Source organism: Sander vitreus, chromosome 6 (genome assembly GCF_031162955.1).
Source record: "Sander vitreus isolate 19-12246 chromosome 6, sanVit1, whole genome shotgun sequence".
NCBI lineage: Eukaryota > Metazoa > Chordata > Actinopteri > Perciformes > Percidae > Sander > Sander vitreus.
In genome coordinates, this window is record NC_135860.1 from 24,281,102 (window position 1) to 24,297,760 (window position 16,659).

The 16,659-nt window shown below is 42.0% G+C and overlaps 1 protein-coding gene across 4 annotated transcripts in view; it reads right to left on the reverse strand.

Moving 5' to 3' along the window:
• Positions 1 to 12,213: 12,213 nt before the first annotated feature.
• Positions 12,214 to 16,659, reverse strand: part of LOC144519984 (zinc finger protein 516-like) — a 49,770-nt gene continuing 45,324 nt past the window's right edge. For 3 of the 4 annotated variants that reach the window (XM_078253544.1, XM_078253543.1, XM_078253545.1), the window contains exon 5: positions 12,214 to 16,100. In XM_078253544.1, the coding sequence (XP_078109670.1) occupies positions 15,856 to 16,100 (245 nt within the window). In that variant the 3' untranslated portion in view covers positions 12,214 to 15,855. The remainder of the gene's footprint in view (positions 16,101 to 16,659) is intronic. The other variant, XM_078253547.1, reaches the window with a different exon arrangement.

The window sequence follows — 16,659 nt, forward strand, 5'->3', positions numbered from 1 at the left end:
AAGTCTGAAACTGCTCTAGCGCCTTCTTATATATCTGAATGTTAAAAATATCAAATCAAATGCGTGATGTGTCGTGCATGTGAAAACTGAGATTCCATTTTCCTGTAAACACTGGACTTCCTCACCACTTCCTAGTAAGTCTGTGCTGGAGGTCTCCCCCCCCCCTTCCCCCCCCTCCTCTTCTCTGTCCCACAGCCTGCTGCTGGGCTGGAGGATGACTGACGCTGTCATAACGTCTGGCAGTCAAACAGACCCGCTCCTGACGGGTGGCGGCAAACGCAATGTGACACAGCCAGCAGTATCTGGTTTCTCCTGCACCGACTTCATTTCATATGGCTCAGAGGGGCTTAGAGCGGCCACAGGGAGGGCGTCTCTCTCTCCGTGCGTGTGTGTGCGTGTGTGTGTGTGTGTGTGTGTGTGTGTGTGTGTGTGCGTGCGTGTGTGTGTGTGTGTGTGTGTGTGTGTGTGTGGGCCCCCCTGTAGGAGGTAATCGAGCAGATGTCAGGAGAGAGTCTGAGAGGGGATGTGTACACTGAGGGACGACTGAAACCTGTCACATTGATTTTCAGTGGTCTAGTAGCATGGGTGTGTGTGTGTGTGTGTGTGTGTGTGTGTGTGTGTGTGTGTGTGTGTGTGTGTGTGTGTGTGTGTGTGTGTGTGTGTGTGTGTGTGTGTGTGTGTGTGTGTGTGTGTGTGTGTGTGTGTGTGTGTGTGTGTGTGTGTGTGTGTGTGTGTGTGTGTGTGTGTGTGTGTGTGTGGAGTGTGTAGAGTATGCCCATGTTCAAAGCAGTGGTAACAGAGCAAATGTAATCACACTGTAGGAACACACTGTTACATTCACTTCCAGTGTACCCAATTGCATGCAGGAAGTACAATGAAAGGGATGTAAGTTAATATAAAAGAAAGAATAAATAAATGATACTGATATTTGAAAACATCCGTATCAGCTTGTGCTGATAACATGAGAAAGGAGAAATTGAAAGTTCATGGATCATAATCCATTCCTAAGAAATCAAATTGCACATTTTCACATGTTGTATTTTTCGGATAATGTAATGATTCCCAATTAACCCACCAATAAAAGGGACATTCCAGTCATCATGTCTGGCAAAAAGAAATAGTTTAGCACAGATTTAAAACCACCTCTGCAGCACTGACGTGAGGAAAGAATGATTAAAAGAAATCAGCAACACCCATAAAAAGACAATCTTGGTTGGATTAATGACAAATTTGTTTAAAAAACGATGAGGCACTTTTTCATTCTCCTCTAATTTTTTTTTTTTAGGAACCAAAAATATGAATCTGTACAATATGTCCTAGCTGGTTAGTTGGTGCATTTATTTTTCTGAATGAGACGTTAAAAACACAAATCATCAGAATCACCAATCATTATTATTCTTAGCGGTATTCTCAGATTGCACTGTAACTCCACATGTTCTACAGAGAAAATATACCAGGTGGCTCTCAGATGAAATGTCACAGCTATATATCCTCAGGCTCATTTCAGTTTAAAGCAGCCACAGTACGGCTTGTTGAGCAACATGGGCAGAAGCATGACATGTGTTCACCTACCTAGCTTCTTCTTCTCCCTCCTCCTCCTCCTCCTCCTCCTCATCTATGAATCCTAGAAGAAGAAGATTCCCAGCAGAGGAAACACAGACGCTCTCCAGGTTCTAGGTTAAATACAGACACCACAGCCGCCACAATACTTATCACAACCCTCTTCCCGCCATACATAGTGTGCCATCTTTTGGCCGCTCGCAGAACTGCCTCTTCTCTTTTCCTTTTTTTTTTTTTTTTTTTCCTTTGCAGGAAAAGATCATAAAATCAGTGAAATAAAGTGAAATGGTTGTCTGGGGATGGATATGTCCCTTGCAACGTGAAGTGGAACTTGAGGAAATCGACGGATCTCCTGCAGCTTTGCGGCGGACTATTGCTGCAGGGCTCTTTTTTTTACAAACCCTTACAATTTATGCAGGCTTTCCAGCCGTAAAAACACACATTTCTGCCTTCTGATGTCTCACATGCTCGCTCCTGATGAGAGGATTGGACGAATGAATGTGCCGGGAGCTGAAAGTAATTATGGCAGTTAAAAACAATTAGACATAAATAATACAACTTCGTATAAAATCACGAGGACTTGTGTGCGTATACGTGTGTGTGTGTGTGTGTGTGTGTGTGTGAATGGCATGCATGCATACTCTTCCACACCGCAAAACACAGAGAGAGATAGAGATATTCACCTTCGAAGGGTCACTCTCCTCTTCCTGGCTCATTAAAAACAGCCCCATTAGCAGTGTTCCTTCAGAGCCTGTATGCCGACAGATATGTGAGCGTGTGTGCGTGTGTGTGTGTGTGTGTGTGTGTGTGTGTGTGTGTGTGTGTGTGTGTGTGTGAGTGCGCATATGTCTGTGTGTGAGCGTGTGTGTATACACTGGATTGTAAAGACATGCAGCGTTTTGGAGGCCTCTGGGCTGCCGAAGAATACATTAAACAGCAAAGAGCCCCTCTCCTCTCCTCTTCCTGACTGACTCCTGCTGGGACTACTTAGCATTTCTGGGGTGAAAACTTCGCCAGCAAGGTTGTCAAACACTATATATACAAATTACAGCGGAGCTAAATTGCTCCTGTATATAGTTATTTAACTTTTGTGGTGGCTCATGTGTGTTTTTGAGCGTGTGTTTGTCTTGGCCTGATGAAGGCTGTATTCCCTCGATACACTACGGGCAATGTCGCTGGAAGGGAGAGAGCAGATTTGTGAAAGAAGGAAAAAAATTGCAAAAGAGATGTTCAAAGCTGCAAATCCCACAAGAGTCCAAAACAACTTCACAATCGTTTGCTCATGAAAATTCTGGAGGTTTTAATGTGTTTTTGGGTCACAGATGGTAAGAGAAAGTAAAAATATCTCTTTTCTTTGCACCCATTGTATCATCATCCAGGGAGAATTAGGCTGAAAAATAAAAAATGAAATGAAATGCTAATCATCAGTTCACATGTAAGTTTGTCCTTGTTGCCTCATAAAGCGAATGAGTGAGGTGTGATTGGCTGAGGCCTGATCTCAGATCTGCACTGGAAGTCAGTCTCCAAACTATTCTTCGTTAAAGATGGCCCGGTGGTGTAATGAAAAGTGTTGAGGTGTCTGACCCTGTACTGTACTTTGTACTTTATTGCTCCGTTTGTAAGAACTACTGCATGTTTTAGACCTGTGACTTTGGAGTGGTGGAAGAAGTACTCTGATCCTTTACTCCAATAAAAGTACAAAAACAACATTGTAAGGATGTTCCGTTACATGCAAACAACCTGCATTCCAAGTTAAGTAAAAGTACACAAGTGTAGACCTTTTTCACGGCTGACATGTTGACATGTCAAAGTAGGAAAAGCACAGGTGTATTCAAAACCATTACTGATGGCTGCATTCCATTTAGGAGAGGCCCTGGTATTGTGCATGCTGACTCACTGAAATAGCTTACTGGGACACTTGATGGAATTGAGCCATGGTTAAGGTTATCAATTTCAGCTGTGCTTTTCCTACTATGACAAGTCAAAATGTCTGCCGTGAAAAAGGTCCGTTATCAGCAACATTTACTTGAAGCATCAGATGTAATTTCTGCAGAAAAGTGGCCCCGGTGAGTGACATTAGATTGTTTTGCATCAATGTGTATCACTTTACAGCTGAACTGTAGCTGGTGGAGATGGAGTTACTTTTCACTATTTTAGTTTGTAGTTTAGGCTAGTTCTAGTTGGTCCTGAAACTGTTATTCTAATGAAACTATATGTTGTATATGTTTATACAGGAAGTCTCTTTTTGGTGGACAGCTGACGACTCATAGACATTTGACAAATGTTTAGGGGTCACAAGCCTATCATCAATGTGGTAATCTTTCCACCACTGGGAGATTTCTATGGCTATTTATTTTATTTGTTTTACTTTTTACCTCCTTAAGAGGTAGTTTATGAGTTTAGAATTATGTTTTGAGAATTTAGGTTGAGAATTAAATGTAATTTAAAAATGGTCATACACTAAAAACCTAGTCAGACTCAGTTTTATGTGAGGATAATTATTATCATGATAATACATTACTGGAATTCTAATTTAATTCAAGATTGAATTTAGTGTAAACCATGCGAGGCAATAGGGAATGAATTGTGTCTATGGCGGACAGCAACACACTGTGTGTGTGTGTGTGTGTGTGTGTGTGTGTGTGTGTGTGTGTGTGTGTGTGTGTCTGTGTCTGTGTGTGTGAGAGTGATAACAAATCGCTCACCACCACCAGTCATCCATTAAAACTAAACCAGGATTCAAATACTCGACCCATCAGAGGTGCCAATAACGAGGAGTCCTGTAGAAAATTACGGGGGAATTTAAGTGTGCTGGCTAATGGCACTGGCACCGACACTTTGCCAATACACATTTAGCGGTGTGGTGGTGCGGCTGGCCCGGGGTGCCGACGGAGACTGACACATCTCTCTTGAGTCTGTCCAGGCGGGAGATTGGCCTGTCTATCAGCAGCCAGGTCCCTGCCATTACCCATGATCACCCCCAGCTCTTCTTACCCTTTTAACCCCCCCATCCCTGCACTAAAATACCCTCTCTTCTCCCTTTGTCCACAACATCCCTCCATGTTTCCCCCTTTTACGGCCACCTCTGTCCTCCATCCTTGTATTACACCGGCGTCGTGGTGGTAAAAAGGTGTTTAAACTCTGCCTTCTAGTCGATGATCTTAATGAGACAAAACAACCGATGTAATAAAAAATCAGATAAACCTGCAGAAAAGCACTAATTAATGGGCTTTCCTTTTATAAAAACTTAAATTGCTCTAACACCATTAAGCACTGCTTCTATTGGTTTACATGTAGTCTATATCCTTCACACTCCACTTCCGGGATTGCCCCGGTGCTGCAGGAAATTCTGCCGGATGCATGTATTTTCGTTGATTTTCCACTTTCTTTGTGTTGGGATTTTAAACTCCGGTGGTTTAAAGGTGCACTATGAGTTCCTGCATGGTCACTTCTGTTGACGTTCCAAGTAAATTCAAAACAAAACAGAGCAAGCTCGCCCCTCCCCCCATGTTTCCGTAACTGTCATGACTAACTGACTAACTGTCACTAACCCCCACCCCCTCCCCCAACTATCTTGTCGGTGATTGGCTAGAGTGGTTTGCTGTATTTTGGTGCACAGCCTGTGCCCCTAGTGTTTGACGTTTATGACCCCTGTGTTGTCTCCCGAGACTGGGCTTTTTCACAGTGTATTCAGGGGGCAGGTAGCTAGCGGATCAAGGAGAGATGCCTACCATTTGAGACAAAAATGAAATCGCACTGAAACCATGCAGGAACTCATAGTGCACCTTTAATGAGGACTATGGTTAACTGCTCCTCAGATCTCTGCAGGGTAAATCAAGACAGCTAGCTAGACTATCTGGGAGTTTTCTCACGCACAACTATTTTATAGCGGCTCGGTGAAGGAGTTTAGCTCCTCCCAAGACGATTGTGATTGGTTTGAAGAAATGCCAATAAACCAGAGCAGGTTTTTCTCCCATCCTGGACTGCTGTGTGGACTAGCCAGACCCTCCTCCGCTCCGCATCGTGTGGATGGTCTGGCAAAGCGAGACAAGTTTACATGTAACATTTACTCTATTAGGAGTATTACAATACTGTCAGTGAAAAGATAAACTGCTAATGTTAAGTTGCTCTTCTAATTCTAAAGTTATGTGTCAATGCTAGCTAATTGTTTTAATTGGATTACACTCATTGAATGGGTCGATATGTAAAAACACAGAAGAGAATATTAGTTCAACTCAAATTCTTAACTTTTCTTTTAAATGTTACTCAATTTAATTACAGTCTGATGTGATTATTTGCAGACTTTTTGCATTAGTTAATTAGTTAGTCAATTTCTTGGCTGTTTCTCATATTTTGAACTCAATGTCAAAGCCCTACTCATAAATATGCAGCAGTTAACCCAACTCGTAAGAAATGGTTGGAAAATGTTACCTTGTTTTGTAAGTTTTATTAAATTAGCAGTTTTTACAATGTACATATTATGGATGTACAAAGGTGATTCTACACAAGTTCATGATGGTTAGCACCCATTGCATTCCTGCATCCCCCTTCTTCCTTTCCCCTGTCAATATTTGCCATTAAATTACCATCATATTAGGAAAATGTGTAGCTGGAGAGGCTGATGCTTGCTGTAGGATCGGGTGACCTCTGTGTAGAAACACATGGGAAAAGCTCACCGCCCTTGAACAAGGTTGGAGACCATCACTAATTGCCAGAGAGGAGGGCGGAGGGCTGGCGGAAACTGTCGTTTGATAGAAACACAATGCTCCTTTTTCACGCAATAATCTCCTCCATGTACAGATCCAAGCAAAGGAATGATAATAAAATGCCAGCGTTTTTTCAGGCTCTGTTATCCTCTGTGATTTGGCTTTGCTGGGGGAAAACTATAGCGGAGTGAGGTTCAAGCCTCTGAAGGAGAAGAAGAGATGAAGGGTATCGGACAGCATTTGTTTAGAAGAAGAAGGGGCCGAGGGTGATAGAACAGGCGTTGAGCCAGAAAAGAGATGCCCCCCCCCCCTCCCCCCTTCATTTTTCTTAATCTGCTGCGATGCTCATGTCAATTGGTAAAGGGTGTGACCGATAGAATAGATTTCACAACTTAAAGGCTTTATACGCCCCCCCCCCCCCCCTTTAATTCTCCTTCCCTGTTGTCTTCTTGCGAAGGAGCAGAACAAAATTAAAGTGTAAAAAAAAAAAAAAAAAAGAACCCCTGAAAGATCTTTGCCAAAAGTGTAACGTGAAATTTAAGCTGCAAGAAGTAGCCACCAGCATTAGCTGGTTAAGTATCAGCAGCAGAGAAGGGGTAATGAATGTAGAAGGGGAGACATATGAAATGTCATTAATGTTAATTCTAATCACTTTTTGGCTATTAAGCACAAATTAGTGAAGGCGATGTTAAATGTCATGGTCTGTCCTGGGATTCACATAAGAGAGGGTGGGGGCCACCGAATAGGTTCTCATTTACATACTTAAGATCCAACTTAATTCTCACAAGGGGTGATGGAAAATGAAGCCGAGTCGTAAACCGATGACGGTGACACGCAGCGCTGGGGAAAAAAAACCACAAACGTTTTCTGGCGGCTGATTCTTCATTGTTCGTGCTCAAGGTTATTTTCTTGAGCTTGACGTCGAACGTCATTCCCTTGAATAATTCCGCTCAGGCTTTTCCTCCCTCTGGCTTTTAAGGGTTGTGCTATTTAAGACCAATCATGTCAATGTGAAAAAGAATTAATCCTGCTTAAAAACATATTACATGACTAGAATGTATGCTAACATCCCCCCTGATTCTGTCTCTGGATATAGACTTTAGTTTGGTAAAGCTGGAGATAGTTGAAGTAAATAGTCATGTGGGCTAGATATCAAGAGGAGTTCATTGTCAAGTTCACTTATGTCCTCGCAAGGGCTTGTTTTCATGTAGGTACTCGATTTCTGTCAAGCACTCCGATCCTGGGAAAAAGAAATCAAGGCGGTGAACAATGCAGCATTTTAAAAAGCAAGTAAAGCTCGAGCATCACAAAAACGATGTCATGTAATTCATTGCGATAGACAGATTAACCTCAGTGCACCGCAGAGGCCTCTGCATTCTTGTCCACATTGTTCTAATGGCAGCCCACGGTCTTTGGGAATATCCTGGCGTTTTGCTGCTCTCTCTTTCTTTCCTCTGTGGCTACAGTTGACTGTGGGAGAGTAAATAACATTTGATATGCATAAACAGCCCCTTCCTATTCATTACTGTCAGAGCGTTGGAGTGCAGGAGGCAGAGGTCAGCATGTGAAGGTCCTCCTCAGGCAGGAGAAACGCCTGTGGTAGCTGTCACTCCTCCACTCCCCCACACCGCAGCCACAACTCAACCCCCAGTCCTCCCTCCATCACCTCCTCTTCCTCCCCCTCCCTCACTCCCCTATTAGCACAGGCTCCGGGTCATAACCTTTCCGTGGCATTTTGAGATTCCACAACCCTTTGATTAGTGCAATATTTACATATTTCACAGTGGAGAGGGCGTTCTTGTGTCGCAGACACCTGAAGTGTTGTAAATGCGTTTGGCCTTTTGCCTGGGAGATGTGGAGTCGGACTCTCTGGTGGTAACTGTAGTCAAGGCTGCTGCGCTCATATATACACCGTAGTGTGTTTTAAGTATATTTACCCCTCGACTGCCCACACTGCCGCAGCTGTTGCACATGTACAAATGCCATTTGGTCTATGATGTGGCCCTTATCCTCCCGATGAAGGCCGTTTAGCAGCCATTAGAGAGGGATAGTGCTCCCTGGTGGCAGATATAGATCATGCCCTCTGACTTGGACGGTACACAGCAGAGCTACAGAGTATGCAAGAAGAGAGGAAGCTACTCCAGAGGGATGACTACAGTTCATTCTTAGATGCAGGAACAGTGCAAGAGATACCAGATAAACATGGATGAAATGCAAGGTATGCTCAGGAAGAGTCACACAATATAGTGTACTGTAACAAGGGTTGGAAACTGGCCCTATATGGATTTTTTCATTCAAGTCATTTTGATAGCTGAAGTTTTGTTTGCAGGAAAATCAAGCAATTCTGGTGAAAATGAGTGCAGTCCATGTGTCCCTTTCACCCCCTTTATTCTGTGTCCCAGGGTCAGGTCCTTGGGGGGAGGTGTAGTGTTGTGCATTTCTGACTGCCATTCTTGATACTACCACAGGATGGCACAAAAGTAAGACATTTTTTGGATGTCTGCCAGACAGTTTTATGTATTGAAGGGTTTTTAGTCTTGCTAGCAGGGTATCTTTAAGGATGGCAATTTCAGTCTGTCGATTGGTCAGTCCACCACTTTGTTCAAAGCTAAAATATCTACAACTATTGGACGCATTGACATAGAATTTGCCATTATAGTGGAGCGTATTAAGACTAAGGTATGCTTGAAATAAACCAGTTTGTACAAAATGTTGCCTAACCCCATAAAGGCAAACGTGTTTATAACTGGTACGAATAGCCACAATCGAACACATTTTTTTTACAATCTCTCCTTGAAGTTATTCTTAGTGTTGCACTCGTTTGAACAACAAGAAAAGTGATTTAAAGGGTTTTTGTGAGGAATGAAAGAAGAGAGATTGAGAGTGTAAATCCTGCCAACTTTCTTATGCTGCATGAAATGGGCTTGCTTGTCAGATTTGGTTTCGTAAAGTTACAAAAATTGTAAGACACAGCCCCATCAGATCCAACGTCGAAAAGCTGTGGAGGAAGGGGGTTTCCTACGCTGTTCGACAATGCAAAAAGTATTTATTTTGAAGCATACTGATGCCTTTACTGTTCCGTAGAAGTCTAAATGTTGTTCTAGGCTCTGTCACCTTGATCAGAATATGATTCTTATCATAGTATCAAAATCATTCAAATATACACATAATATCTGCCACAAGTAGTGTCAATCCAAAGATCCTGTCTCAAAGACCCATATCGGGTGTAGTTGCAACCACACTTAAATTAGCAATACACATGCATTGAAACAGGTACAAAATTCTGCTCAAAGGCAAAAGTTAAATGTAGATAAAGCCCTGTGGTGACATGTCTTTAAAAGCAAACAAACAACTGCTTTATTTTGCGACATAAAGAAGTAAAATAAGAAAAGCACATTATGCTGTGTTCTCCACCACACCTATCCATCAAATCTGAGTCAGCCTGACATTCGGCGTATTTTCTGTCTCAGTCAGTCATTCAGTCAGTCAGCTTCTCTCTGCTGTGTGACAGAAAGAAGTGATGTCAGCGAACAGGTTTTCCAGGGAGCTCAGGGCCGTTACGTCTGCCTTCGCAGTGACTGATGAGGTTAGGAAGAGTGACGGGCAGCTGCACTCTTTTCTCAGCCCGCGGGCCTGCCTGGCATTAACATTATGTGCCATGTTCTCAGAGGGAACCTGTCATTCACCCGTCGCTCAAATCGACAGACAGATGGTGCACATAGACACTGAACATGAAAGAGACTGGCAAAGCAGCAACGAATCCCTAGGTGGCCCTTCGTAGTTGAAGGGTGAGGGTTTCTCATCACCGTTGCTTGGCAGCTCGACTTCAACCGCATGGCCACACATGGACATCAAGGTGCCAACGGGCCCCGGATGAACATCAAAGTCGCTATCCATCAAACATGTCACATCTTATGAAAGGGGAACAGCTTGCAGTATGGCTAAGGTCTGATCTGTTTTCACCTCATCTTCATGAATCGTGACTACTTTCTTCTGCAGGTCGTGGAGGTTGTGTGTAGAGCCAAATCTGAGCCACAAGATTTAAGAAAATAGATGCAATATTGTCTAATGTATAGACAATCGGTAACCTAGTTGTTTTTAGCAGTGAGGAGCAGTGAGCCATTGTATATTTTGTTTGTACTTCACACTGCAACCATGGTTTTGGGTCAATAAATCTTAGTCTGATCATTTAGATCTTCCAGTTCATCTAATTTGCATGTACTTGGAGTGTGTGAGGAAACCAGAGCACTTAAAGAAAACATATGGGGACAACATATAAACTCTGAGGTGGGCCGTCTTCTCTTCTGGCCAAGAGATTGTCAGAATCAGAAAATTATATTTTTATACTTTAAATGTAATGGATTTTCATGCATTTTAGTAAAATGATTTTACTAGGTATTACTGCTTGCTTTCAATGGTTGCTGGTCAAATCATGACCAGATTCAGTTGCCGCTGTGCCTGTGTGTGTGTGTGTGTGTGTGTGTGTGTGTGTGTGTGTGTGTGTGTTGGCATATGTGCATTCAGCCCAGCAGCTTGGCTGGAGTTTGTGGGGAAGCCTTTTGATTCCTGATTATGTTATTTGTGTTTAACAGCATTTTTGATTACTTTGTGGTCATCATATGAGTAAATGTGACTGGTTGTTGTGAGTTTGTTTTTGTTTCTTTGGTAATTAGGCTACAAACATTTTTGACTATATATGATGTAGGGCTGCAACTAACGATTATTTTCATAGTCGATTAATCTGTTGATTATTTTCTCGATTATTCGATTAGTTGTTTGGTCTATAAAATGTCAGAAAATTGTGAAAAATGTCGATCAGTGTTTCCCAAAAGCCCAAGATGACGTCCTCAAATGTCTTGTTTTGTCCACAACTCATATTCAGTTTACTATCACAGAGGAGAGAAGAAACTAGAAAATATTCACATTAAAGAAGCTGGAATCAAAGAATTTGTCTTAAAAAATTACTCAAACGGGTGCCTGGGTAGCTCACCTGGTAGAGCGTGTGCTCATGTACAGAGGCTTAGTCCTTGGCGCAGTGGTCGCTGGTTCGATTCCCACCTGCTGCATGTCGTTTCCCCTCTCTCTCCCCCCTTTCATGTCTAAAGCTGTTTTATCTAATAAAGGCCTAAATAATGTCACATTTAAATAATTGGCGATTAATTTAAGAGTTGTCAACTAATCGATTAATCTTTGCAGCTCTAATATGATGCAGCATCCTGTCATACTGCGCAAAAGTGATGGCTTCAGTCACCGTGTATTCATGTCTCTGCAATAGTGTATTGAAACTCTCTAGGTGTTGAGCCTTGTGGTAAATCACTTTATTCCACATGATATTACCCTAGTGTCATGGTGACGTTTTTCGAAGGTGGTCTATTTGCTGTAGCATAGTACTGAAGGCCCAGGTGTAAAATACACGGCCTGCCACGTATAATCTTAACATATAAGGGCCCCATTTAGTTTTGAACAGGGGCTTTCCTGTTACAAGGTGACAATGCTAACCATATGGTATTATTAGGGTACAATTCCAAGAACAGTTTCAACTGTTGATTTGAAAGATAAATTGTAACAAAGTAAAAATGTAGGTTTAACAGGGTTTTGTGTACAGTAGCTGCAGTCAGGGAGGAATTGTGGACATGAATATTGAGGATTGATAAACCAGTAAAGCTTGTGTGCACAGTGCCGACAGTAACATGATGACAGCGAGTGACCATGGCAAGAATAAGTCGTGTGAGAGACAAAAGAATACAAAGTATGCTTAGTTTTTAATCTCGTCGATATTCAGAGACGGTGCGCTGCATTGCTCTTTGTAAATTTTACACCGGCAGTGTGGGCAAAAGGGAAGAAGAACATTTGCAAACTGTGAATCTGTGAAGCTTTTTCATCTAAACTTGGACGTGTTCAGTCCCAATGTCTGCGGTAAATTTAAAAACAAACAAGCAAAACCAGATGAAACAGCGCCAACAGGTGCCATTTTGTGTGTCTTTATTGTGGACATGACATTACATCTTTTTGAAATGATGTACAAAAGTGTAACAGAACTGAGAATGGCTCAGACGAGGTAGAGCTTTCACATCGGCTTGCTGGCATGAAAACTACACAGTATTAAAAACAAAAACAACCCAGAAAAATCAAATTAAAACAAACGCTGCTGTCTGCCTCTGTCCTCTAATCCTTTTTGAAGTGATAATAAATACAGATATCAACCAAATACATTTGGAATAATAATGTCTTCTAAGGTAAATTAATCATGAAGTTCATAACAAAAGGGAAAAAAAAAGCAATACGGACACAAAAAATACAACTTAAGAAGCATGATAATAACCCAACCAAAGAGAAAAAGAACAATACCTGCCAGCCCCTCTGGGAGGGCAGCCATGACTAGCTACTGAACAAATCCTACAGTTTAGCGAAGAGAAAGACTAAAAACATACTCTTACATCTTTATGAAAAAAAATAAGCAGTGCTGTGCCTAGCATTATCAAACTTTCAATGGTGAAACGAAGCTAAAAAGCTGTGCCACACAGCCGTCACAGAACAAATCTTTTGCCATTAACCTATGGAATCACCCACACAAAAAGCCTCTAAACCAGAAATGACATTAACGTGTGTTAGCTGGCACCATCAAAAGACATTCTCAAAGAAACCTTAGCTAGGATGGGACAAAATGAGAACGGTTAAAGCAGTAACCTAGTCTAAGAGCACTAGTAATGCCTTTTGGTTTCTACCGCTGTATATAAGGGTTTGGTAAGAGTGGATTACAGATATACACTTTATATTACATACACTCACTCCTGCTTCATAGTTTTTCTAAGTCACACTTCGGAGTACAAATTCATAACTGAGGAGTTAATCTTAAAGGGAATTCTGTACAACATTGGTATTAGTACTACACTACCTCGAAGGCTAGAGTATCCGTTTTCAAGTATTTTCACTACCCACACCTTCAATATACACATTTGTGCATTATTAGGCATATTTGAGCACACAATGTATGTATGCATAACCCAACAACCCACTGGTATAGCAACCATTTCATCATCGTGGAAAAACTACTGAGATCTCAAAATAGATGGCAGGTACAGTACTCTGTATGCTCTGTCATCTTTTAACATGTTTGAATTTTGATTATATGCATACAAAAATGTCTCCACAGTTCCACTCTTGCTCTGTACGTCTGCGCTGCTTTTAACTGTCTTGCTGTTCTTCTTCTTTTTCTATCTCCTCCGAGCAAAGAACAGTCGGGGGCGTTGCATTTGTTTGGCAGAATAACTTACTGCACCTTTAAAACAGGCTTTTAATCACGAAGGAGGTAGGCTAGTATACAAAGCATAGAGGGAGGCTGAAGTACTTATACAGTATGGAGAGGTTTGAAAAGAATGCACGTACGCACACATAAATGCATATTCTCACACACACACACACACACACACACACACACACACCTGTGTTAAGGCTGTGGCGGCTCTATGATTCAATAGGCTTCAAAACGTCTCCATCTAAACTCTCTGGAAGCCTGACATCCTGAACTCTGGCTGCTCTCTCTCTCTCTCTTTCTCTCTCTCTCTCTCTCTCTCTCTGTCTCTCTCTCTCTCTCTCTCTCTATGACCTCATCACATTTTCTTCCCAGAATGCAAATCTTCACATCACCATTCAAAAAACTAGACCTGACAGTATGGGAGTTTTAGTCTGCTTGAATGCTTTGGTAACAAAATCAGCTCTTTATCTCTGACTGTTGAATGTGCATGCTCTGTTACAGCGGACATGTTGGATTTTATGTCGCTTTTATCTGTTTAACCAACCTGTCACTTTTAAAGGAATAGTTTGGCACATTTTGGGGAAATATTCATTTAATTGCAGAGATTTAGAGAAGAAGAAGATAAGATTAATACCACTCTCATGTTTGTCCACTAAAAATTCAGCAAGTGGCCGCTTAGCTTAGCTTAGCTTAGTTTAGCACAGACTGGAAATAAGGAAACCAGCTAACCTGGCTCTGAGATTCTCTTCTCAAACCCCTGAACGGGTTAAACTTTTCACTACTTTACAAGATGAGAAAAGTCACAAAAAAAGAAACCTAACTTTGTGAAGAAGAATACGGTATTTAGTGCTGCTGACAGCCTTCCTACCAGAGAGACTGTGGTGTTTTGGGTACCAAAGCTTTCATCTCTTAAAAACCAACAGGCCAAAAGGTCAGTGTTGCCCTTTAGCAATATGAATGAAAATGTTGCTGGCTAACACTAATAGTACCATATTCTCTTTTGCAAGCGCACAAGTCAAGAGTTTAATCAGTGCAATCCACAGCCGAGCTAGCATCTTCCTGCATTCCCCACTGTCAGACTAACTCAAAGTCAGAAGTGTCGGAAACACTCTTTATTATGATGGAGTTATGGAGGAAAACTGCCTCCACTCAGTCCCTTCTCTCTTAAATGGACAACAATTGAATGACCATAAAATTGGTACGCTCATTTATATTGGCTATTAAAAACGCACACTCTTTTTAATGAGCACTAAAGCCGACACCCCCATTAACGCTCTCTCTCTCTCTCTCTCTCTCTCTCTCTCTCTCTCTCTCTCTCTCTCTCTCTCTCTCTCTCCTTCCAATCATCAGCTACACAGCCTCAGAGTGGTCACTGCACTTCTAAGATTACACTCTGGACTGGAGGGAGGTGAGTTTTGCACACTTGTGCACGCAGATACACACACCCACACACTCACACACCCACCCACACACACACACACACACACACACACACCAACCCACACACACAGAAACGCAGACAGATGCAAGTCTTCATTTGCAAATTGACTGATGAACTGCAGAGCATCTTTTTTCTCATCTCATCTCTGATGATTGGTGTCCTGAGAAATGCACAAACTCTTATACAATAAAGCTAAGAAGAAAAAAAAACGAAAGGGGGGCAACTACAGCAGCCATGCAATGCCACAGTCCTTGATCAAAACACGAGCAGTTGCATTCAAGTTCAGTTTTTCCGCTTCTCTTCATAAAAACGTCGCTTTTTTCGTAAAGCTGCACTGGGCAACTTAAACTCGTTGGTGCCTCCGGAATGGCAGCAAGAGGCAACTCTTTGAATTTTGAGGGTTTCTATATTCAGAAATCCTTGAAAGGTGATGTAAACTACACACAATCTGCTCAGTGTTGCCAACCTTCAAACTGAATTAGCAAAAGATCGATCCTTGGTGAGTCCAGCTTTCCTGCTGAGGGGACACTTTTTCACTCTTCATTTCTTCTGTGCAGAGAAAATAAAATGTCCCACCTATGTGTACACCTGACACTTTTTTTTTGTTTTGAATTTCCAAATGCAGAATTTCACCAGAAATTCTTTCCGTTAGTAGATAAGACACTTTTCTCTGCTGCTAAAATTGCCTAGCACAGCTTTAACTAGCTTCTTGTAAAAAAAACAAAAAAAACAACAACAATAACTACAAGAGCCTTCATTGTAGATAATTCTTCTAAGGTCATTAAAGGATGATGAGTGGAGAGGACTCCTCTGATTTTTTTTGGAATGGCGATAGTGTTTTTAGGTTGTGTGATTCCCTGACTAGTCTGGTCCCAAGTCCAGATCCCGGTCTATCAGATGGTCTCCTGTTGTTGTTGTTGTTGTTGTTGTTGTTGTTGATGTTGTTGATGTTGTTGGGGCGCTGGTGGTTGTTTGGCAGCCAGCGCTCCTCGCTCGTCCCGGGTCAGTAACATGCTCCTTGTGTCTGGGTACTGGCTGTTGTCAAAAGGCATATGGTGGACACTCTGGACGTGCGTCTTTAGGTTCCCTTTCTGAGATGCTCGGTATGGGCAGAGCTGGCAGAGGAATGGCCTCTCCCCTGAGGAAAACACACACAAACCACACATTAGGTTGAAAGGTTCAGGTAGAGGCCAGAGAGGAAGGCATACACAAGATTTGGAGAGGACAAGACTTTTTAGAGAATGCTGAATATACAGGAGATTTAACAAGACACAACGGCGTAAACTCAGATGAGAGCTTCAGTGGAAACAAAAAAAGGAGGCAGAAACAAACAAAGACACAGACAAGCATAAACCGAGACACATGATGGCATTCGACTGGAAACAGGGGAATATTATACAGGACAAGAGCAGCGTTCACATTTCATTTTTTTTTCCTTTTTTTTAACACCTCATTTCACTTAAAAAGTTAACTTTGCTTTTCGATCCTAAATTCAACAAATGTATTAATCCCACAAGGGGAAATTAGTTAAGAGCAGCTACGGACATACACACACACACACACACACACACACACACACACACACACACACACAAACATAACAGCACACAAGCCTACATATAGGCCTACACCCTAGAGAGTAGATAAATAATAATCCAAAAAATTGATTGTATCCATTTAAAAGTCGAAATTGCAGA